Source organism: Styela clava, chromosome 3 (assembly GCF_964204865.1).
Source record: "Styela clava chromosome 3, kaStyClav1.hap1.2, whole genome shotgun sequence".
Classification (NCBI taxonomy): Eukaryota; Metazoa; Chordata; class Ascidiacea; order Stolidobranchia; family Styelidae; genus Styela; species Styela clava.
The window spans coordinates 20,982,924-21,007,641 of record NC_135252.1 but is presented as its reverse complement, the minus strand read 5'-3'; the positions used below and the strand labels follow the sequence as shown (position 1 = coordinate 21,007,641).

At 35.2% G+C, this 24,718-nt stretch overlaps 1 protein-coding gene across 2 annotated transcripts in view; it reads right to left on the bottom strand.

Moving 5' to 3' along the window:
• LOC120343533 (G protein-coupled receptor kinase 3-like) overlaps positions 1–17,562 on the bottom strand; it is a 65,646-nt gene extending 48,084 nt beyond the window's left edge. Inside the window, exons 1-2 of one of the 2 annotated variants that reach the window (XM_078111353.1) lie at positions 17,463–17,562; positions 3,012–3,255 (exon numbers count right to left, since the gene is read on the bottom strand). In XM_078111353.1, coding sequence (XP_077967479.1) covers positions 3,012–3,124 — 113 coding nt within the window. In that variant the 5' untranslated portion in view covers positions 3,125–3,255; positions 17,463–17,562. Of the gene's footprint in view, positions 1–3,011; positions 3,256–12,240; positions 12,265–17,462 lie in introns of those variants that run through there. The other variant, XM_078111354.1, reaches the window with a different exon arrangement.
• Between the last annotated feature and the right edge of the window lie 7,156 nt (positions 17,563–24,718).

Genomic DNA, 24,718 nt, shown 5'->3' with positions numbered 1-24,718 from the left:
TGATTCAACTGTTTGCTTTGTTCAACAATAAAACGACCAGTAAGGGGATGGTAGAAAACAAAAGCCAGTGTGAATTTAGTAAACGTTTGAATTTTTTTTTTAATTTGCTCAAAACAATGTTATGCAAATCACTTAGAAATAAAGAAGACTCATTTCTGAGTAAGGTCATAGACATTGGGCACTGACTCAGAAAGAAAAGGGACTAATAGTAAATCAGTTGGAAATTTTTTCTTAAAAAAAGTCACTCGGAGCAAGAAGAGGTTACTCTCACTCAGAAAAAATAGACACTCATCTCTGAGCAAAGTTAAGTGTACTCACTTAAAAGTAAAGGAGACTCATCTTTAAAAAAGATTACAGGCACTCACTCGGAAGTAAAGGAGAATTATCTCTATAAGTAAGGTCACAGGCACTCAGGCCCAAAGAATGGAGTTCTTTTTTGAGTAGAGTCACGCATACTCACTCAGAAATAAAGGTGCCTCATCTGGAAGCACAGGTAAAGCAGACAACTGTAGTGATAAGACTAAGAGATACTGAATCCATGTAGATCATGTAAATAAATATCATTATTGCCCTGAACAAGACTTTATATAGATGTAGTGTGTTTCTGTGTTTATAAAGAAGCCAAGAATAGAGATTCTTGGGAATTGTAACAGTCACTAATGTTACACTTAGAAATTACATATATTCTACACTTTGGAATGGAATATCACAAAAAACTAAACCTAATTTAATTTGTGTGAGGAGGTCATGCAGTCCTTGAGAAACTTTAAAATAATATTAAACTGCTAAGGCAGTGGTCCCTAACTGTGTGCGCAATTTAATTTTCAGTAGTTCGCGAAATATTATTCATTTTCCTAACAAACTACTTATTATCTACCCGTGTTTAGAAGTTGACATAAAATGTTTGAATCAAATCAAAAATTAATGCAGAGAAGGAAGTATGACTCGAGACATTTAGTCGTGTTATGACCATCCATGTGAAAAAAACAAGCTCTTGTATCTCATTGATTAAATGTGCATACCGTATATCCTCGCATATAGGACCAGTTTGAAACTTAAAAAAAAAGTTGACAAACTAAGGGGTCGGCTTATGTGCGCACACCGCTGATCACCCTACAGCTTATACGCTCAGAACTCTGGAAGGATCTCTTTGGGGAATTTGACAGTGAGGATGAATTTACTTACGATACTTATCGCACCTTTTGTTCCCAACAAGACCGGGTACAAACGGCCACTGATATCTAATGATATGTAACTATGTTACTAATATTTTGCAAGGGCTACCCAATTTCTCACACCCTGGGTGAAGTGGGAGCATGGGATTTGAACTAGAGATGTGAAATCTGCAATCAGTGGCATGTCTAGAGGGGGGGGGGGGGGCAAAGGTACAGCTGCCACGGGCTGCACGTAACAGGAGTGAGTTTGTTGCTTAGTTCGATGATTTAAATAATAATATTACAAACATTTTACTCTCACTTGACCTTTAATTTATTCTTTCTCATGCATAACAACATGTATAATTTGTTTATTCCCAAAATTATTTTTGAAGGAAAGTTTGAAAGCCACTGTCTGCAATCTCAATACTGTCAAGTCGAACTCTGTAAGCGTATTTTGAAAAGTTTGGCATTTTCCATTACATAATTTATAACCTATCAATGCGGAACTACCGGAGGAAATCTGAGATCATTGGATGAGATACATATATCGTTGGCATTAATGTTTCATAAAATTATCTTTGATCATTTCTTACATTAATCCCATTTAATATAAAAATACATTATTAATGTAAGAGGTACAAGCAACATCTTCCTGTTTAGGGAAATGTGACAGCAACTGGTACATTATTATTAACTTAAAAACATGTTCTTTTAATATTTTTACAACTGATACATTATGTAGGCCAGGAAGTATTTTGTTAGATAAGGAATTTAGCCCACGAACAACATGACTGTTACAAGCATAAGAATTATTGTTAAACAATCTATTGTTAATGCGGTAATTAGAAGCGGCAACCAGGCTAACCAGTGGGTGGATCTGTATTATTAATAGGCCACAATAACACGAAATGAAATGCCTATAACAAAATAAAATCCTATTGTCACACTGTCATGTTTATGAATAGGTGTATGTAGTAGTAGAAACTAGATTCTATAGTGTGGGTTGATTGTAAATCAATGTTATCTATTTATTAGCGACGTTGCTCGGCAGTGTGGCTCATTGTGCTAAGCATTAGGAATATGCTCGCCACTGCACTAAATCCTGTGCGGGATAATTATTTGAGAGAGGACTAATCGCCGTCATTGGGTGGTTCACATAACCGCTGGTCCGTTACGGTTTCCTCCACCATCAAGTCCATGCTTCCAAAAAAACAAAGAAATAACTAATCCCATACCCGACATGGAATGGTAACTGGGCGAGAGGCCGTGGTTCTCCATATGGTTTAGCCGATTTATCCCCCAGGATAAATATGTAAAATCCTATTCTACTGGTACTGAAGTTCACTTGCTTCAGTGTATAGTCAATCAAATTGTACAAAAATGTATATGATTGAAAGTGCTGAAATGAGCGAAAATAAATTCCACTTGGAAGAACATGTTTTTCCAACTGGTATTCAAAATCCCAATGAACAAATACTGAAAAACAGGGTGGGCCTATCTTACACCCATCTTCAAGACAAGTAGATTTCTAATACATTTCAATAAATATTAATCAAGAGATATAATAATACAAAGTAACAGAACGACTGCACATGTGCACAGAACGCCTGCTCATGTGAACATAACGCCTGCACATGTGAACAGAACGCCTGCTCATGTGAACAGAACACCTGCTCTTGTAAACAAAACACCTGCTTATATAAAAAAACAAAGGCCGGTGATGCAAAAGATAATTTATTAGCTATGTGTATTATACACAGGAACTACTAATTTTTTGTTTCGTGCAAAAGGAAAAATTTAGTATATAATGAAAAAATAAACTACTGATTATGGTAAATAAAAACAATTTCATACCTTGGATCAGGTAGTTGAATTCTTTTACTTGCTCTAGATGCCGGGGTGGTTTTGCTCTTCTCCATCGCCATGAGATAGCTGACATCAGCCAGCACCGCTTCTAAGTCAGCCATATTGGATTTCTACACCTCTTCTACCCTCTGTGCAGTAATATGATCGAAAGCACAAAACTTTCAAGTAGAGAAGCACACGAACAGTCTTCCTAAGCTTATGTACCTAATTGTCAAACATTCCTATGATTTGCCTGCAGAAATAATCAATATTGTATGAGTGTAGCTCCAGGTCACTTCCAATCTATTGAATGGATTAAATCCAAACTTTGCAATCAGGGCTTTCAAGTGTAGTATTTAAAGAATCATTTTGAAATTGATATATTGACATGAGGTTTAATTAAAGCCCTATACCTGCCAATCATATTTATTGCTCTCTTGTTCAGATAAATAGCATAATAGGCATGTATTGAGCATTGGAAGGGGGGCATTATGCCAAAGACATAGAGGGTCCTGCATTAAATTAGGTAAAAACTTACAACTAAATATTGGGCACATAATAAATGTGTATTAATTGGAGTAAAAAAAAATCAAATAAACACTGATTAAAATAAGCAAACCTAGTTAATAAAATATATTTCATGACTGACTTCATAACAAAATTTGAAATTTTAAAAATACTTTACGAACACCCTGTATTTGCTATGACAACTTCAAGTTTAAAAAAATAGTCCTTGTATACTGTATACATATTGTCACTTGGGCACAAAAATCTTAATTTGTGTTAATTATACAGAATAATCAAGAAAAAATTAAAACTTTAAATCTACAGAAAAATAGATAGAGAAATAAATAGCAAAATTGGCTTGAAGAAGATCAGGTCCATTCGGTTAGGAAAACTGCTCTTTAATTAATTCCATATACTTAAATGTCTTGAAAAAAATTGGCTTAAACTTCGAACATTGCTAAATTAGAACAAATTTATTATCTTGGAGAACTATTTATTCAAGATGTATTTTTATTAAATTTTACCTTGCGTGCATGCTTATTTATAATAATAAGCATGGAACCCAACCTATTCATAACAGAGAAGTAAAAAGGACAAATCTAGGTTAATGAAATGTCATTTTCATTTCACAAATGGAAAAGCAGATCAATGAAGTGTGATAATATATGTCTTGACATTCAGAATGATCTTTTAACCCTTGAAATATGGACTTGTTGACTATAGAGATATCTTGTCAAGTCAATACAAGGTCAAATGAGGTGAGAAGTTGACACAAAAATCTCAAACTGTCAAACATAGGCAGATAAGGCGGCACTCCAGAAGTGTGCTAATATGGAGGTAACTAATTTTGTTCACCTACTCTACATCAAGTTGTGCAAAGGGACTGAAACCTATGGGCAGGGGGTATATTCACTTGGCTAACACAGACAGTCCTCGAGCTCGTAATAAAACTAAAATAAGGAAAATCGGAATAAAATTATGGCCTAACCCTAACCTGGTACACACACTACGGGAGTACCAAGTTATGGAATCCCACTGCCAAGAGTTACCAAAATCATACAGATGGTGATGCATTATTTGCCAGTAAATAACTATTGTCACTAATCTTCTGTCTGAACTTAACATCTGTAAAAATTTGCGCTAATGATTTGGTTTCTGGGGGACTAACTACTTATCCTTCTGCTCTCCAAATTAGACAGCTGTAAAAGGTTTATTTTGGATTTCAATTCGTTATAAGAATTCCCTCAAAAAAAGGTAACATGCACTCACTCAGAAGTAAAGAAGACTTTATAAAGATGTGCGAAGTTACTGGTCCACTAAAAAGCCATAACTACATATTGACCAATTTAATGTCACTTGTATGTAATGCTGCCTACTAAAACCATTTTATTTTAAAGTTTTAGGGAAAATATAATGTCTAAATTAGTTGTTTCATAACCTCATTTGAATGCAAACTAGAAACAAACCAAGCAATAGATAATCTAGGACACTAAACCATTCAGAAATCAGCATCAATTCTAATTAAAACCAAATCAGTCGATGTATATATTAAAAACACTAATTAAAAAAATGGCCAAAAATACACCCTCGCATTAGGAATTTTACTAAAAATAACAGGCGTAACGACGCACAGCATGGTATTGCGTCAACTACAATCGAAAATGGTTTCTAGGTTAATTAAACACTATAAAATTTTATTTTTAAAATAAAACGCTATTTGAAGGTTAAATTATGACACCAATAAAAAATGATCACATAAATTTTAGGTCAATATATTGGTTATTATTAATGAGAGAGACAATTGATCAAACTTATAATGATATGATTAAAAGAAGAATACAATTCTAACAATAGTTTCTGTCATATCAACATGAAACTAAAACTCGGTCAAATTTTGAATTATCGTAATTAATACAATTTCTTGAGATTTAATTTTCATTAGTTGGTCTTACATTTTTAGATTTCCTCCAGATTGACATTCGACAACTGCCTAAGCCAACCTATCTACGATTGTATCACCAAATACAATTATTGGTCAATATATTGGTTAGTAATGAGATGGACAATTTATAATGATATGGTTAGAAGAAGAAGAAGTTAACGTTTTAGCGTTGAGTCTATCTTGCATGAATTACATAATTTGTTAATTAATCTAAACTCAGATGAGTGTTGTTGGGTCGTGTGATATACAGTCAACATTCCTGACAGAGCTAAAGTATGCTCTAACGAAGGTAAAGCTGGCATAATAAATAAGACTCTGCTATTTTTGATCTCATAATATGAGATACTATACTATTCTATATTATAGTTCACTCATGAAACTGTTAAAATTCGACTCCATTAGTCCAGGAATTTCACCCCTCCGTGAGCCAAGCATCTTGATCTAAAAATATATATAAAGTCTTTTTATACCTCGTTTTTATTTGCCTTCAACTCTTGAGCATGGCTCTGTGCAAGCCGACACATCCAAGTAATGATAAAGTAAGGAGTCAAGTAATTATGTAAATGTCAAAATATTTCCGGTTAGGCACTGCATAACCAATATATAATAATCCTAGGTTGAAAAAGAACTCAATTTCAATTCTAACAATAGTTTCTGTCTTATCAATATGGAACTAAAAACTGTTCCTAATAGAACATTTACACTTAAGCCTTACTGTTCAATTTGGAATTATTTAATAAAAAAATATTCTTGAGATTTATTAATTTTTACTAGACATGGGGTTCGACTAAAATTTTTAGATTTCCTCATATAATGAATGACGGCCAACAACTGCCTAAAGCAAACCTATCTGAATCCATTAGCTTTAATCTATCTATTGCGGAAGACAAATTAAAACAAACAAACTTAACAACACAATCAAAGCATTATAAACCAAACTGTTGATAATGCTGTAACAAAGTTCTTTATGATTCATAATGCATCTGCAACTTACCAAATCACACCATACGTCAGTATTAAAGGTCACTTAGGAAACGACCTGTCATTTGCAAGCGTGAGGTGGGAAAAGGTCGCAATGTTGAAAACTATTTATATTTGAAAATAAAAATACCTGAAAGGATAGTACTGTATTGTAACAGCATGGTTCTCATAGTTGCTGTACTTGCAAATTTCATACTTTTTGACAATACAAAGGTTATTTGATTTCAGAAATTCATTATAGACAAAATACAGATCTTGGTTTGTTCATCACTATTTTTACATAAAATAACAGAGACATTTAAAATCATTTAGGAACAAGTCTTATAATAAAACACTGCAAATTAATCAGTAGAGCACATCTGGTAAAGTTGCCCCAAAACCAACCTGCTGTTTGGTAGCTCAGGGGCGCCCGGCATAAGAGACCATTTCAATGGCGATTGAGACATATTGAAACCACGGGGCTCCCGAAGTATGCGAACCAAGATGGCGGACATCGGAATGTAATATGTGTACTGGCTTAGGGTTAGGCGATAATTTTAGGTATAAATACTACGGGAGGCTCTTGACTAGTCTTCGAACTGATAATAGGACTAAAATAAGGAAAATGGGAAAAAAATTATCGCCTAACCCTAACCTGTTACGTTCCGATGTCCGCCATCTTGGTTCGCATACTTCGGGAGCACCGAAAACACTACTATGTGGGCATCAGCATACTGAACTCCAGCTCAGGGGTTCCCAAACCAGGGGTCCCGACCCCAAATTGGGTCAGAATGATAAGTAGGTAGGGTCGCAAACAGGCCGTGGGGTCGCTGAGGTATGGTAGCGGATGGATGTACAAAACATGTAAGATTTGACAAACCATGTTAAATTTAGCAGTTTGTACCATGGCTTACTGTAAAACAGGCCCATAGGCATCGCTCTTTGCTTATGCTACAGAAAATGTAGGTGCTTACTGTGACATCACTGTTTGGTTTTAGCTTATTTTACTCAATTCCACCACATGGCCAAACTCAAAAGTCCAGTGAAAGAAGCTCTAAAGTTTCATGACAAATATATATATTACCCTGGGGTCGCACTGGACACTTGTCTTTGGGGTCGTCTTGAAAAAAGCTTGGGAACCCCTGCTCTAGCTTAGGAAATCAAATCACAGAGACTTCGCGGGTGTCGGAAGAATTTATGGTATGGAAGTTGACAACAAAGATATCCCAAAAGTTTAAATACAAAAACGCAGATGTCTAAACTTTAGGTTTCCGTCATTTACAGTGCAAGTCTTTCAATATTGGAAGGCATGATTTATTTTATTATTTTATTTATTAAATAGTTGTCATGATTTTATTCGATCTTTGTTAACTTATTAAAAAGGGCAGTGTCAGGGTAGGTAGGGTAGTTGATGTCTCAGTTTGCCAAATCTGACTTATATACTTAATAATAAATGAAATTTGAAATATGAATAAAGTGCTATAAAAATATATTAACCCCTATACTCTTCAGTTTTTAACATGACCCCTTGCGAATCCCAAAATGTGGTTTATTTATTCTGACATTTACAAAAAAAACTATTCTCTTTCCTGCAGTATTAATGTCATGTGTAATTAGCTAAAATAGAATGAAATGGATTAGACTCTTCAATAATGCTTGAACTTTGATAGTTAATAAGGTTAAATATAAATACCTTTTGGAGCATATGATATTTTTGGGCATTCCAGAAGTGTGTGTACCAATATGGAGGTACGGTAACTAATTGTTTTTAGCCTACTTTACATCAAGTTGTGTAAAGGGACAAAAACCTATGAGCAGGTGGTATATTCGCTTGGCTAACACAGACAGTCCCGAACTCGTAATAGAACTAAAATAATGAAAATCGAAATAAAATTATTGCCTAACCCTAACCTGGTACACACACTACAGGAGTACTAAAAAGACTACAGTCATTGTAACTTTCATCCTTAAACTGTCGACAATCTAAAGCAGAGACACTTTGTGAAAAATACCATAATCAAAAGATTTTATCCCCTAATTTTGCTTTCTTATTCCCGCTACACATCGATAATCTTCAAGATTGGTATCTATAAATTACGGGCTTTGTGGGCAATAGAAGTGTTTACCTACTGTCAGTGATAACCAGACTAATTTCACTTTCATATGTGCAAAAGTGGTTTCATACATTCTAAAAAAATATTTTAAAATATAAAATATCAATAATATATTCTAAACTGAATTGTGCTAAACACGAAGAAGAATATATGAATGCCAATTGTATTCAATCACTCCAAGTTTAGAAATAAAGAAAAGTTAGTAAAAACAACTATTTGTTCGGTTCTCTGTTTCTACAGTTTTTAAAAAGTAAATAACGCTCTTTTTGGAAACGCAAAAAGCATTACTCAAAATATTGCTATAATTGTTTTTCTATACTGTGGAGTTTTCAAAAACACTTCTTCTGGTAATGCTAAAGAACTAAATTACTAAAAATGATAGTTTTTGAAATGAAAATATTCTGAAATGTTTCTAAAATAAGGAATTAAAAATACTGAATACAATTATTTTGATTATTCTATACAATTTAAGCATCCCTGATCAATAATACAACTTTTATTATTGAGCCATTATACATAGTGTCCAAAAAATTTCGCCCGGTCTCATATAATACTGACAATTAAAAATATTTTTGTCCTTGTTTATTAATAGTTATTTTATTGTGCTTGTAGTTCTTATTTATCATATAATGAAATTTATTTAAATTACAATTGCTATTACTATAAAATCTCTGGCAAAAATCTATATTTAATGTAAAGTTGATAAACGGATGAGGCAATGATACGGGTAATCAAATATTTACATTTCTCATTCCTATTTCCAGGAAACAAATAAAATCAAATATAAACATTCGTTTCGTGTTAAAATCAATTTAGGAAAATCCAATAACCTTCCAGTTTTGATTCAAATCAGGTTTTTTATACATATTTCATATGATTGTTCGCTTTGAAATAGGCTCTGTAGAAGCGGCCATTGCTAGTTAATGAGCAATGGATGCTTGGAATGACCGGATTCTTTCTAGCTTAGCATAGCCTGCCCATTTCATTACACTTACCGTAATTGAGGTGGAATAGGAACACAAAATTTTAGGTGCTCTGGAAGTATGTGTATCAATATGGAGGTAACTAATTTTGTTCGCTTATTTTACATCAAGTTGTGTACAGCGACTGACGCCTATGGGCAGGGGTAAATTCCCTTGGCTAACATAACAGTCCCCAAACTCGTAATAGAACTAAAATGAGGAATATCGGAATAAAATTATGGCCTAACCCTAACCTGGTACACATACTACGGGAGTACACAATTTTAACCTGCGAGCAGTGTTCCTTCTAAAAAATTTTACACTGAGCAAATGTTTGTTTCACTGAGGTGAATATTTAAAGTCTGAGCCGAGTCCAAAATGATTTACAAACTTTGTAAATATTACAATCGTATAAATAATATATTATCAGAACACAAACAAAGTACACATTTAACATCCTAGATAGGTGTTAGGCATTGACTATTTCTACATTTAAAACATCCTGTCAATCACTAATCCTGATCTTTACGTTCTGAATTGTGGGGAAAAAATGTCATTTGGAAAGTGGAAATAATTATGCTCCACATTAATATTTCAGCAAAGTGCATTTACTATGTACCACAAAGCTCTCTGTAGCATATATTTATTTCACCACAAAACACCAAAATGCGGGATCTTAAAACAACAAATATTTCCAAAAATAGTACGGTAAATTCATAAATAAATAAGCATGGACAGAGATGAAGAAAGCTATTTTATCAGTATTCCATGCTTGAAATGGCCTGACCTAAAGATTAAAACCCTCTTGCCAAAACAGCTGTCAAGGGCAGCAAATCCAATGCACAGCAGACAACATCTTGTTAAAATGGCTTTGTATTAAATATTTAAACAAAGATCAACCCTTAGACAGACCTATTTACACCTCATGGAATGCAAAATAGAAACAGTGATAATAAGAAATCAATTAGAGTTAATGGGGGAAATAAAATGAATACCTAAAGGCTAAAAGTGTATTTTTCATATGATATCGAAATCTCACAATCACAGATTAGGATGAGAATTCCACCATTATGACATCTGGTACTTGTCAAAAGGGTATGACAACCAAATTGACAGATTTATCACACTTAGTTTAGGTGGTAATTATTCCGCCAATCGACTTTACATGGACATATACAAGTGTATTACTTGTACTAAACAAGACTTAAATAAAGCTCTTATTATTGTAAGATTAAAAGCTACTTCAACTTTACTGCAACGATATACAGAATTTTACCATATTCTAACTTTTAACTTTACTACAGCACATACATTCAATCAGTCATAAAATTGAAAGCCTTCAAGCAATAGCAACAACATACCATAAATAAATTAAGCCTCATTGGACATTCACATCCCTAGGCAAATCTAAGCAGGTCAATTAGGTCCATTTTAATTAGGATGTAATATTTACAGCCCTTGCATTATATACTGTATATAAATTGAGTGTGAGAGAACCAAATTATATGTGTGTATGAATTATTGAGCTGATGTCAATTTAAATATAGAATAGGTCAGAGAAATGAATGAAATATTGGTGACACTTTTAGAATGAAATTCGAAAAAAAATTTATATTATTTTACACCCTGGGATGTCGTCGTGTACAAATTAAATATTTAGGATAAGTTTGACCCAAGTTTTATATTTTATCATTAAAAATTGATCATGTGTAGCCCTACTAGCAGGTTAGGGTTAGAGAATTGTATTCCAATTTTCCTTATTTTAGTTTCATTACAATTCGGAGACTAGCCAAGTGACTCCCGTAGTATTTGTACCTGAAATTATGGCCTAACCCTAACCTGATACAAATACTACATTCAAGTGTCCGCCATCTTGTTGCACATACTACAGGAGTACCCCATGAAGACATAAACGATTTAGACAAAAATCACCGAATTTAGACAAAAATTTGATAATACATCATTTTGAGCATTTGACATCAATAAGTCAGACAAAAAAACCTTACTTCACTCTCCTTATGAAACTTCAATAATATGATGTTGGTCAGATAAATTACGTTATTACAGAAATATATTCATGTTAGTGTGCAGCAAGACTCTTGCATCACTTAAAATTTATTCAAAATATTCGGGTCGGAATTCAAATAATTCTATATAGATTGAAAAATTCTTTCCTATACTTTTTGGGTATGAATATCAATACCCTATGGTACCAAAATTACAAGAACCACTCGAAAATCTCCAGCTACACAGGGTGTCCATAAAGTCTTAAAAAAAAAATTTCAAATTGCAAAGAATATTTATCGACGCTATAATTGTTCTGGCCCTCACAGATGTAATAAATGAAGTAAAAGTACATAGACAATTACTGATTAAAAAACAACAAACCTGGTTAGGATATATTGAGAACTGACTTCATAATAAAATTGAAATTGTAAATTGACTTTATGGACACCCTGTATTTTTGTTAAGGGCATAGCAAGACTCTTGAATCACTTGACTAATTAGTTCAAAATGCTAGGATTTGAAATCAAATAATTCAATATATTTTATGAATTCTATTCCGAATTCTTATTGAAATAAATTCTTAAAAATATATAATTTCAAATTTACCTTCAATTTAAACTGCATTGGAGCATATTAACACAAACTCATAAATTTTAAAGACAAACCCCTAACCACTTATACACACTAATGGAAAGAGAGACCTCGAGTCTCACTAATGAAATATAGATCTGATCAATCATACATACCTGATCCTATCACACGGTACTGGATTGAATAATTCACATGAGACCTCGCAAAAATATGACAAACCGTGACGCCTGCTTACTTATTAATTAACTTGATTTAAAGCAAGAGAGAAGAATTTTAATCCCAAGGGCGGGAATGAAAGATAAGTAACATGTTTATCAATTTGAAATACATGAATGAAGCGTAGCATACAAATTCTATCATATTTTTAAAATGATACAATCTAAATAGGGATTCCAATTACTAATCGAGTACATTTATATTTGATAGAATATGAATCTTCAAACTGGGAGACCCGGCCTACCTGGTGGTTAGCAAAGGAGTCCAATGGGAGCTGCTGTAAAACCTTTTTTGAGACTCACTTATGTAAAACAAAATATCGATCAAATTTGAAAGATTTGGAGACCCACTATCACCATAATTCAATCTTTTGGGCGAGAATATGCAAGTACATCTGAATAATTTAAAATTTTTCATTGGAAACTTGTCAATTTGAATGGTCAAAGAAGTATGATACATTCAAAATTATTTATATTTGATATAAAGGTAGGTAATTCCTAATTTTAGTAACAATTTGACTAATTGCTTGTCAATTTTGATCAGGTCAAGTTTATATTTTCCTCTAACTAGTAAAAAAATTATTCAATCACAACATTAAAAAAAATATCATCGGTTATTTAATGTGTATTGTGCAAAAACGAAGGTTTTATTCATTTTTATTCTGCATCATCAAATTCAAATACTGTAAATTTACAACATTCCAAATTATTATCATTGCAATATTCTAGCCAATTGCCCACAATCTCTTCTAAGGTGTGAAAAAGACCGCACTGGAAAAAGAGTTCTTTACAATCATTGGCTGCGTACACAGATCTTCATTCGTAGTAAGGTTCAAAAACGCTACATTGATAAAAATATTTTCCCTCTCAATAAGATGGAGAATGCTACCGATGTCTTGTACAGAGACATTTCCTCATCAAGAAGATCTACCCAGAAAGCAAACAAACTCAAAGAAAAACCCCTTTGATCAAATAAACCACCCTTATACCAAGATAAAATAAATCATGACACTGCAGTGTTAAATTTAACCAGACAACGACACGTTTTGACAATTAACTTTGTAGAACAATCTTGACTAACGTCAGGGTTTGTATTCCTTGATAGCCTCTGTGAGTCATAAGTTTGGACATATATGGTCCAAAGTAATATTGATACATTTTATCCATGGCCAAACAAAACTGAACATAGAGATTCGATGATGAAAGTGAAACGAAAAAAGTTTTATTTCCTCATAAAAACTTTGAAAAATTGGAAATTATGACATAATAATATAGAAGGGGATATGAAACCGGGAATTTTCGTTCAAATTTATTAATCAACCAAGATGGCGGTTTCCAACCTCTTTCAATACATTCGATCTCTTTATTTTTTCCTTACTATGTTATTCATTCAATCTTTAGCTGGTCTTATTACCGTAAGTGCAACTCACAGCCCTGCTTTTGCACAGTTTGAATCATTTATAACGTGTCTACAAATATGTATAACAATAAAAATAAATAACCAAACAATACGCGCCGGTTGTTAATACCAATTATTATTAATCAATACATTTACGATATATTTACTATATTTATTCTGATCTACATGTATTTGAAAATATTTTTCTGAGTGTATCCATATAATTAATGATTGAGTTTGGCGGTCAAGCATTCCGAACAATACTGATGCAACTTTACAGCTACACTAACGACCCAGCAAACGCATCATTTCCTCTTCAAAACAAGCTTCGGCTTCAAACTCATGCAAAACGTTCATGGCATGCCAAATACGTCACTTAAGTATATCATGCACCAGACCGGAAAATGACAAAAACTTCTAAACAGACGGTAGTAATAAGGAACGTATCAAGTTACTCTTACGCGACATTCAATGCCTACTATTACGCTGTTTGAAACGGAATTTAGTAAACAACGTAGATTCGCTTATTCGAGCAAAAATTCCTGTTTATACTTATCCAGATATTAAAAATATGGGTCATAATATTTATATGTATAGAGATCATTAAATAGAGACGTTATATAAAATATATAAATGTGGCTTTGTGCGACTTACGGTATTTAAAGACATACGAGTTTAAAAAATATTTACCGTAATTTGAGATAGAAATAAGTATCATAATATTAATGCCTAATATTGATGACCGTACATTTGAACCCACGTACATTTGAACCCAGGTGTATACCCGCGGGTTCAATCTATATGCGGGTGCTAAAACCCATGGGTTAGGGTTAGGATGGGTTCAAATATCCGTAAAACAAAAACAAAATCCATAGGTGCAATAGTATGCAGGTGAAATTGTCGTGAGTCCAATGTAATGGAACCCCTGATATTACGTGGTTTGAAATATGATTTCATACACAAAATACATTCTAAATTCGCTTATTCGAGCAAAATTCAGGTTCATACATATCCGATTCATTAATAAAAATAAAGGGCATAATATTTATACATATACATACATTATAAAATAAATACATTAAGTAAATTTTGTGAATATGGCGTGTTTAAAGGTAAATGTAAGTATAGTATATATACTTACCTAATGGGAACTATAGTACTTATTAAGGTCATACCTTGAGTTTGATAAATATATAATTTGAGATAAAAATAACGATCACAATATTTATACATACATAAATATAGTTTGAAATGAATTTTGTAAATAGAGGTGCCCTGCTTTATCAATAAAGACTAATTTTTCTCATCAACATGCTACCAATTCAGAATGTATTTCAGAAAGGATTTAAAATGATGAATTATTAGATTCAGATAGGATGATAATTCTCTGAATGAAGCATGGTAGTTTCTTGCACCAAAATTTTTGACATAAAATTGCCGTATTATCATTAAAAATTACAACCCTTCAACCATAACTAAACAGATTTAAAAATCACTGTGTACTTTGTGGTACATTTGAGGCTAAAGACAAACAAACAAACATTGTTCGTTTTACCTATAGATAACACACACACCACCCACAATAGAGTAATTTGCTAAGGTAAGTTTATAAAATTTATATTGTCAAAAGAAAACTTGATCATTATGAATCTCACATGTGGGCATGTGAGTTCATCTGACTACTTGTCCAGAAATCAAAATCTAGCTCTGCCGAAAAAGAAAAAGCAACATAGTAAACACTAAATTATCAAGTTGAATATGGACAAAAACATGGTACTTGCTAACTTTCCTTTAAAATGAGGATTTCAGTGAAAATAAATTTCTTATTGAATGTTTTAACCTTTGATTCACACATGGCTTTAGAGAAGCAGGCTGATACATTGGAAATTTAGTAAACGGAAATCACTTGAGACATGTGAAAATGACAAGACCATTTTTCGGTCTTATCTTATACTTTTATTTTATTGACATTTTCCAACTTATATAATTTGATTACCTTTAATAAGATAAAACTATAAATTTGGCCTGTTTCATTGCAAATTGAATTACTTTATCTACTGGAATTATTTGAACATGCAACGGTTTTAACATGCACTTATAAGAAAAGGATAGGTAATGTTCATTATTTGTCTACTATAGACAGTGACATAGACAGTGGAATAGAAAAAAAATAGAGGATCTGAATTCACAAAATACTTCTAACCCTTTAACCCTTAAGTCCCTTCACAATTTCAAATTTGTTATGAAGACAGTTCTCAATATATCTTAACCAGGTTTGTTGTTTTTTAATCAGTAGTTGTACTTGTATTGTATTGCACAGTATTTTTACTTCATTTAATACATATGTGAGGGCCAAAACAATATACGGTATCGATAAATTACTTTTTCAATTTTAAAAAATTTCAAGACTTTATGATACCCTGTATAATATACAAAAGCTATAGACTAAGGATATTATTTTTTAAATCTATTCCTCACTGTCAGCCTGAAACTTTCTATGCAATGATGCCAGTTTCGACAGAGAGAATATGCGCAACAAAAATAAACAAAGATAATTCAAAACGGAAATGAAAACCAGACTACAAGTTAGATATTGATTAGGTAAGTTCCAGGAATGAGACAAAAAATATTATCGCCGAAAAACTTGTCTGGTATTGACCGGCATTTACAAACACGGCCTAAATATCATCAATCTATGTTTGATCATATTTTCCGATAATAAATATTGCATTAACAGTGTCTGCAAAAGTAAGATATTGAAAAGTACCACAGTGTCTGTCATTTTTGCAACAATCCCTTCATCTTATCCAGGGTGTAATAAAGTGGGTAAGTCAGAAATTCAGATAAGCTTGTTTCTGTGTTTGGAGCAAAAACACAAGTAATTTTCATATAAAAATGATTATCAAAGTTCTTTCATTTGCAACAATTTACTGGTAAGATATTCCCATACTTCACTGGTAAGTAAAGAAGGTCGTGGTTTGACAGGAGATTATTAAGCCTTTTCATGTCTTTTCTCTCTCAAAGGATGAAAATAAAGAATGCTATTCACTTTATCAATGCATGTACTTTATAAATATTCATAAAATTCAAATATTTTGACTGGAGTAAAAACCTGACATTACAGTTGTCTATAAAGGCTGGGTATAAATGACATACTGACATAACAAACAAAATTTATTTCTCATGCACAGAAGACCTAATTTAAATTTCAAGATTTGATAGTTTATTTAGATTGGTAATATTGCAAAGGATATACAAATTTATTATCATATTCTGTCAACATTCTAGCACTACTGCACTACACCACACTGCCACAGGCTTTCAAATCGATTTGACAGTCTGTTAAGTTCATATCCAGATATCGCTTTATCAAGATTATCATCATAATAATGAGAACTCACTGACATAGGTTGAAATCAAATCATACTGACAGACTGAAGACAACAAGTCTGACAAGCCTAGGCTATAGTCTATGTTTAGAAAGTTGACCACACAAAATCTAAAATACTTTGGCCAGGCAACCAGGATATTCCAACAACAAAATTCAGAAATTTGGGCCATAGTATCTGCAATTCACTGAATCGGAATACAAGAACAACTGCCTGACAGGCACAGCAAAATCATAACAACTGCCATAGCATTGAGTTCGGATTTTTAACAACGGAACAACAATCAACAAAAGGTTGCCAGTGCCCCAAGAGTTATGGTAACGCATAATATAAAGAAACAAGAAAACAAAAACTTCTTTATATGCCAAACTTACCAAGTTCAACAAAAACCCTGAATTAAGCAAAAAGTACAATTGCGGTCCTATTTGAACAATTCGCACAATCGCGACCTGCAGCTTCGGCAACGGCAACGACAGCTCGAAGCAACGTTTGCATTTCCAGTATCAAGTCAACAAAAACATCATATCAAGCTCTACTCCATACCGCCTTCTACCGGTTATGAATCCTTCACATTCCACATAATGATTCAGCGGGAGCTGTGACGTCAGACAACGACACGACCTTCTGGCCAAAATCATACTATTAGTAACAAGAGAGCTATGCTCAAATATATGGACACGTAGAGTCACATAATTTTGATGACGTCATAGCGAAAAAAAAAGTAATAGCCTTCTGGAGAAAATTTTTATCTTCAACCACTAAAAATTTCAAAGCAATTGGTCCAGTATTCGAAGAGAAAAGCGACTTTTTAAAAACGTGACTTTTTAAAAGCGGTACTGAGTTAGCAGTCAGGCAGCATCTTACCTGTTCACTGTAGGCCATATACGGTAATTGATCACAGAACAGTTGTTCCCTTGCAAATTTTATGTTGTTTACACTTTAGGACAGATAATTGATCACAGAACCATTCTTCCCTTTCAAATTTTATGTTGTTTCCAGTAGACTCTCATCAAAATAAACAAATATAGTAGGCTACAAGTGCTACAACGCTTGCATTACTGCACTGGTAGGACCGTGAAAGAATAAGTTACGGTAATTTCATTGTGGTAAGACACCGGTACCGGCACCAGTACCGTACTTACGTACTGAGCTACCAGTACCGGTTAGTAGTCAGCCAGCATCTTACCTGTACACTGTAGGCCATATACGGTAATTGATCACAGAACAGATGTTCCCTTGCAAATTTTATGTTGTTTACACTTTAGGACAGATAATTGATCACAGAACAATTCTTCCCTTTCAAATTGTATGTTGTTTCCAGTAGACTCTCATCAAAATAAACAAATATAGTAGGCTACAAGTGCTACAACGCTTGCATTACTGCATTACTGCACTGGTAGGACCGTGAAAGAATAAGTTACGGTAATTTCATTGTGGTAAGACACCGGCACCAGTACCGGTACCAGTTTCGTACTTACGTACTGAGCTACCAGTACCGAACCTGTAGGTCTGATATTCCGTTCCGCATACGATAGGCTATAAAACTTGCATTGCAGCATTAGTAATACCGCGGAAGGAATAAGTCAATTTCACTGCGTTACGGTACCTACCGGTATGGCAACTTACCAGTACCGACCTACAGTAGCTGTAGTACTGAGCAAGACAATCGATCGCGAAACCGCTTGAAATAAGTGTAAAACAGTGTTCCCATGAGTAAAAATAAATACCACGAAATTTTGTATGAAATATCATATCTCATAGGATTCATATAAAATTTAAGAATAAACAAAAAGTAATAGCCTTCTAGCGAAAAAATTAATCTTTAACCACTGAAAATTTCAAAGCAATTGGTCCAGTATTCGAAGAGAAAAGCGACTTTTTAAAAACGTGTCAAAGAACAAGAACAAGAACAAGAACAACAACAACAAGAGAGCTATGCTCAAATATATGGACACGTAGCGCCACCCAATGGCAATAATTTTGATGACGTCATAGCGAAAAAAAAAGTAATAGCCTTCTGGAGAAAAATTTTATCTTCAACCACTGAAAATTTCAAAGCAATTGGTCCAGTATTCGAAGAGAAAAGCGACTTTTTAAAAACGTGTCAAAGAACAAGAACAACAACAAGGATAACAAGAACAACAACAACATAATATTGAAACGATCGTTATGTCCACTACGTGTCCAACAACAACATAATATTGAAACGATCGTTATGTCCACTACGTGTCCAATAAAATAATTCAACAGGTACGGTGTAGACTGTAGGGTAATTCAATATTCAATATAAGACTTTTAATATCTTTATTTTTTATTTTTATGTGGATGTGTTTGTAGTAAGGTATGCTATCCATCATATATGTGGCATAAAGGATAGGATAGGATAGAATTTACACATTTATCCCGGGGGAGAGGAAAGCCGATAAGACGGCTTATCCATATGTCGAACCACGGCCTCTCGTCCGGCCACCATTCCAAGTCGGGTATGGGATTAGTTAGTTATTTGTTTTCGGAAGCATGGACTTGATGGTGGAGGAAGCCGTAACCGACCAGCGGTTACGTGAACCACCCAACGACGGCGAGGAGTCCAGCAATCCTCTCGCACATAACCATCTCTGCATGGGATTCGAACCTGCGAACCCACGCAGAGTAATTAGAGATGCGGTGGCGAGCGCATTCCTAACGCTTAGCCCGTTGAGCCACACCGACGCGCCGCGAACGTTATATATTGCATAGTTCGATAGGATTCACATGTTTATCCCACGGGGAGATGAAAGACGATTAAACAGCTTAATCATATAGCGTACTACTGGGGAGAGAAAATCTGATTAGGCGGCTTAAACATATAGATCATGTCGGGTATAGGATTAGTTAGCCAGTTATTTGTTTTCAGGTAAATGGCTTAAAGGTGGAGGAAGCCGTAACCAGCCAGCGATTACATGAATCATCCTACAACGACGAGGATCCCAGCAATCCTCTAACACGGGATTCGAACCGCGTAGGGCGGTGGTCGGAAACCTTTCGTCGCTGGCGGGTCAAAATTAAGGGTTGCAAGTCTTGGCGAACCGCACATATTTTTTAGAAGTTAAAAACGGAACAGCGCGGAAAGACTGCGACAATTCGTGAACTCAACTTATCCTCTTACAAATGACATTTAATTTGTCCTGTTGTTGCATCACGCTTTTTGAAATCAGTGGTACACCGAATGAAGCCAAGTTTAGAACATTTTCTACATGGGCATCACTAATTCTAGTTCTATGCTTGTTCTTTGTAATGTTCATTTTAGAAAATGATTGTTCGCACGCATAGGTACTTCCAAATATTGAAGTGAATTTTTTCGCATAGGCTGATTAAACGAGTAGCTGTTCACTAAATTTTTAGGTTATAATATATATAATTTAGTCTAAACGTATCCAACAATAAATTTTGTTATGTAAAGAATATAATCTACTCCTCAAACGTAGATTATAAAATCAATTCATCGTCGAAACCGCTGTTTTGTCGCTATAATTCAGTGAAGCGTCGCGGGCCGGATTAGTTGCCGACCCCAGGTGTAGGGTGATCAGAGGTGCGTTGACAAATATTCCGGACGCTTAGCACGATGCGCCACGTGTATAAAATAAGGCATAGTTAGGCTTACCCTACGTCCCGCTTTAGGCGGGACAGTCCCGCTTTTTAGCGTTTTGTCCCGCCGTCCCGATAAGTTAGCTAAAAGTCCCGCTTTTCCAGCATAATACACAAACATGTTCTCGTTACTGTTGTTTCTGTGTAGCGCAGCGCTAGCTACTTACTGAATGTGAATGCAATCGTTTCCCGCTAATTCCCATTGATGGCAGACGTATCGCGTGTAAAACCAATACTAATTAGTCTAAATTCGATCTATTTGTACCGGTATCGTTAACGTCAATTCCTTCCTATTTTTCGAACTGAACCCGATATTTGGAAAGAGAATATGCGCATGAAATTTCGATAACAAAATGGTCAATAAAGACAGCCGAGACAGCTTTAAATGTAGGAATGTATGCCTATGTAGTAAAATCGGAAAATGTGAAGTTACAAAATCACAGATAAGGGGTCGTTGTCATTTGAGGCGTCCCGATTTGAAGTCACAAAAATATGGTAACCCTAGGCATAGTAGCACATGTAAGTTGGCTTGGCGTGACAATTTTTTCTTTCATTCCAAACCAGAATTATAAAAAAAATTAATAAAAAATATGCACCATAAAAACGATTTTTATAAAACGTTAATCTGCCCAGAGCTGTGCAGCCGGCGCGAATTTGCAACCGACTCGCGATTTCGAGTTGAAAACGAACAGGCTCCGAATCTAGATTTCGACCCCGTGTTGTAAAAAGATTTGACTCCGACTCAAGTCCCGAACTCCGGAAAATTGAAATTTGACATTGGATACATTGGCGTCCACAACTTTTTTAATAGAATGTTAAACTTAGCACGCTGTAAGTTTTGAGTTTAATTTCCAGTTGTTTCATTATCATTCAAATGCAGCGATTGCAACCCCGGGAAATTCAGAATTTGACTCCCCGACTCCAGTGAGATTGAAAATACGACCCCGGCTTCGACTCTTGTGAAAATATGCTAAATATCTGGTACTCCCGATGTATGGTAACCAAGATGGCGGACACCGGAACGTAGTATGTGTATCAGGTTAGGGTTAGAAAATAATTTCAGGTACACATACTACGGGAGTCACTTGGCTAGTCCCCGATCTCGTAATATAACTGAAATAAGGAAAATTGGAATAAAATTCTGGCCTGACCTTAACCTGGTACACATACTACGTTCCGATGTCCGTCATCTTGGTTCACATACTTCGGGATCGGGAGCACCAAATATCCGTCTCCCTAAATCTAGTAATACAACTAGTTCATTATCTTCCAACCTCGAGCCTCGTAAGCCTCGGCAGGGTTGAAGCATGGCTTACACCTTACATAATGGTAAACATATTAATCAATATCTAATTAAAAATAGGATAGGATTTACATATTTATCCCGGGGGAGAGGAAAGCCGATAAGACGGCTTATCCATATGGCGAACCACGGCCTCTCGTCCGGTTACCATTCCAAGTCGGGTATGGGATTAGTTTTTACTGTATTGTTTGTTTTCGGAAGCATGGACTTGGTGGTGGAGGAAGCCGTAACCGACCAGCGGTTACGTGAACCACCCAACGACGGCGAGGAGTCCAGCAATCCTCTCGCACATAACCATCCCTGCATGGGATTCGAACCTGCGAGTAATTAGAGGTGCGGTGGCGAGCGTATTCCTAACGCTTAGCCCGTTGAGCCACACCGCCGCGCCAATAAGAAGTATAATTGAGATTTTTCACTGTTCAATCATTTTAAATTAATTAATTAGCCCTATCGGTTAGTAACAAACCGCGTTTTCAGTGAAATGTACCAACCCATCATCAATCTCGCCTACTTTATTGCCTTAATGCTGTAGTGTATTGTGTGTAAAACTTATAACATCCGATGGTGTAGGCCCAATGTTACGCCTATCGGTATAGATATTTAATTAAACCCGCAACTGCCTGCCCGGAGCATTGTTCTGAAAAAAAAACCACAACACTTTATGACACAAGTTTGGTACTATTTTCGCGTATTGGACAAAAGCAAAAATGTAAGTGTAGTACTATACTACACCCTTTTGCCGTGTATAATTCAATAGGCCCGCACCTGCTTGTCTACGGCCTTCATCGAGGCGAAAATATGGAACGCTTGACGAATGAGAATGGTACTATTCCTCAGCGACGGTTTTAGACCACGCAACTTACGCGGGCACCGCGCAAAGTCTGTGAGAGAGTTATTAAATTTAATTAAGCTATTATTATTATATAATCACATACGGGTCAGCATGTTTATTCTGTACACGCAAGACTCGTCAAGCTAATCGTGATTTAGTAGGCCTACTTAGTTCAAAGGTAATAGATGTAAATACGAATCCATTTTCTAGTACAAAATCTTAATTATGATCATGTCTACCTAGACTAGGCCCCGTCTAATCCCTTTTGCATAGGGCCCAGCATTAGTTAAATTCGACCCAACTGTTCCTCGCCTATCGATTGATGTAAAATAAATGATTGTCTTATATGTGGTACTATAATAGACTATATATTTGTATTAATAAGCCCATTCCAGCTAATCTTCGTTTCGAGTGAAATCGTAAAAGTGTCTACAGGTCTACTGGGCTCGGCGGTGTGGCGCATCGTGCTAAGCGTTGGGAATACGTTCGCCCCGGCATCCCTGATTACCTTCGTGGGTTCACAGGTTCGAATCACATGCGGGGATGATCATGTGCGAGAGGATTGCAGGACTCCTCGCCGCCGTAGGGTGGTTCACGTAACCGCTGGTCGGTTACGGCTTCCTTCACCATCGGATACATGCTTCCGAAACAAAATAACTGGCTAATTAATCCCATGCCCGACCTGGACTGGTAACCGGACGAGAGGCCGTGGTTCGCCATATGACTAAGCCGTCTTATCGACTTTTCTCTCCCCCGGGATAAATATGTAAATCCTATCCTACCGTGCTTTCCTCAACGCTTAATAATAAAAAATGGTACATTGCAAGTATACTTCTTCCGTCTATATTTATAGAGTGGGAAAGGATGCGGTTTTATTGTTTATCCCGGGGGAAAGGAAAGCGCTAGCCAGCAGTAACAAACCTTCATGTGGGTAGAAAGGTCCATCAAAACGCTACGTCCCTGCCACTGTTTATTTAAATTCACATATGTATGCCAGTTTGCTCATATTTATTTTAAGCTTTGCGACATAATCCCGAAAAGAGAGATTTCGAATGCGCGAATGAATTTGTTTGTACACTTTTTGTTTTGCATTGACGAGTGATCGCCTCTTTACTTACACAAGATTACTTACGTAATTGTGACATCGCGATGGCGTAATTTTTGATGACGTAGTCTGCTGGACGTCATGGAAGACACACGAAAAAATTATAAGAAATAGTACTATTATTTAAGTTTATAGACTTTTCAAGCATTCTACCGATATATAAAAACAAGCTCGTTTCTGTTGGGGTGAATTTCGAACACTGTTATGAATCAGCAAGAATGATCACGTGATAAGTCTTGTTTTTGACAATGCTGACTGGCTAATTTATCAACTGCAAGTTTGACCGTGAATATATACTACTACGGTTTGACAGGCAGCGACCTTGGCGGTTGTGTTTTTGTAGTAATTAGTAGCCTAGTACCTGTACATTACGGGAGACTGTGACGCCCAAGTGCGTCAGAATGCAGAATAAATTTTTCATAAGATAGTTTAATTAAATCTTACCCTTTACCTTGAAGATAACTGGTTAACTAATCCCATACCCCGCCTAGACTGGTAACCAGACGACCCCCCCGGGATAAATATGTAAATCCTATTCTACCCAACCAATGGTATCAGTTTTGTTTTTATCAATTATTTACATGATTTGGTCTTCATGGAGGCATGTTTATAAAGGACAGCTGTTTTATTTGAAATTTGTGTGACATTCTTCTCTGTGATACTGTATGTTTTATCACTTGAGTTTGGTACCGGTATGCTGGTATGTGATGGTGAATGACTAAACGGGAATTCGATATCCCACACCTGCAGACTTGTTACAAATCCT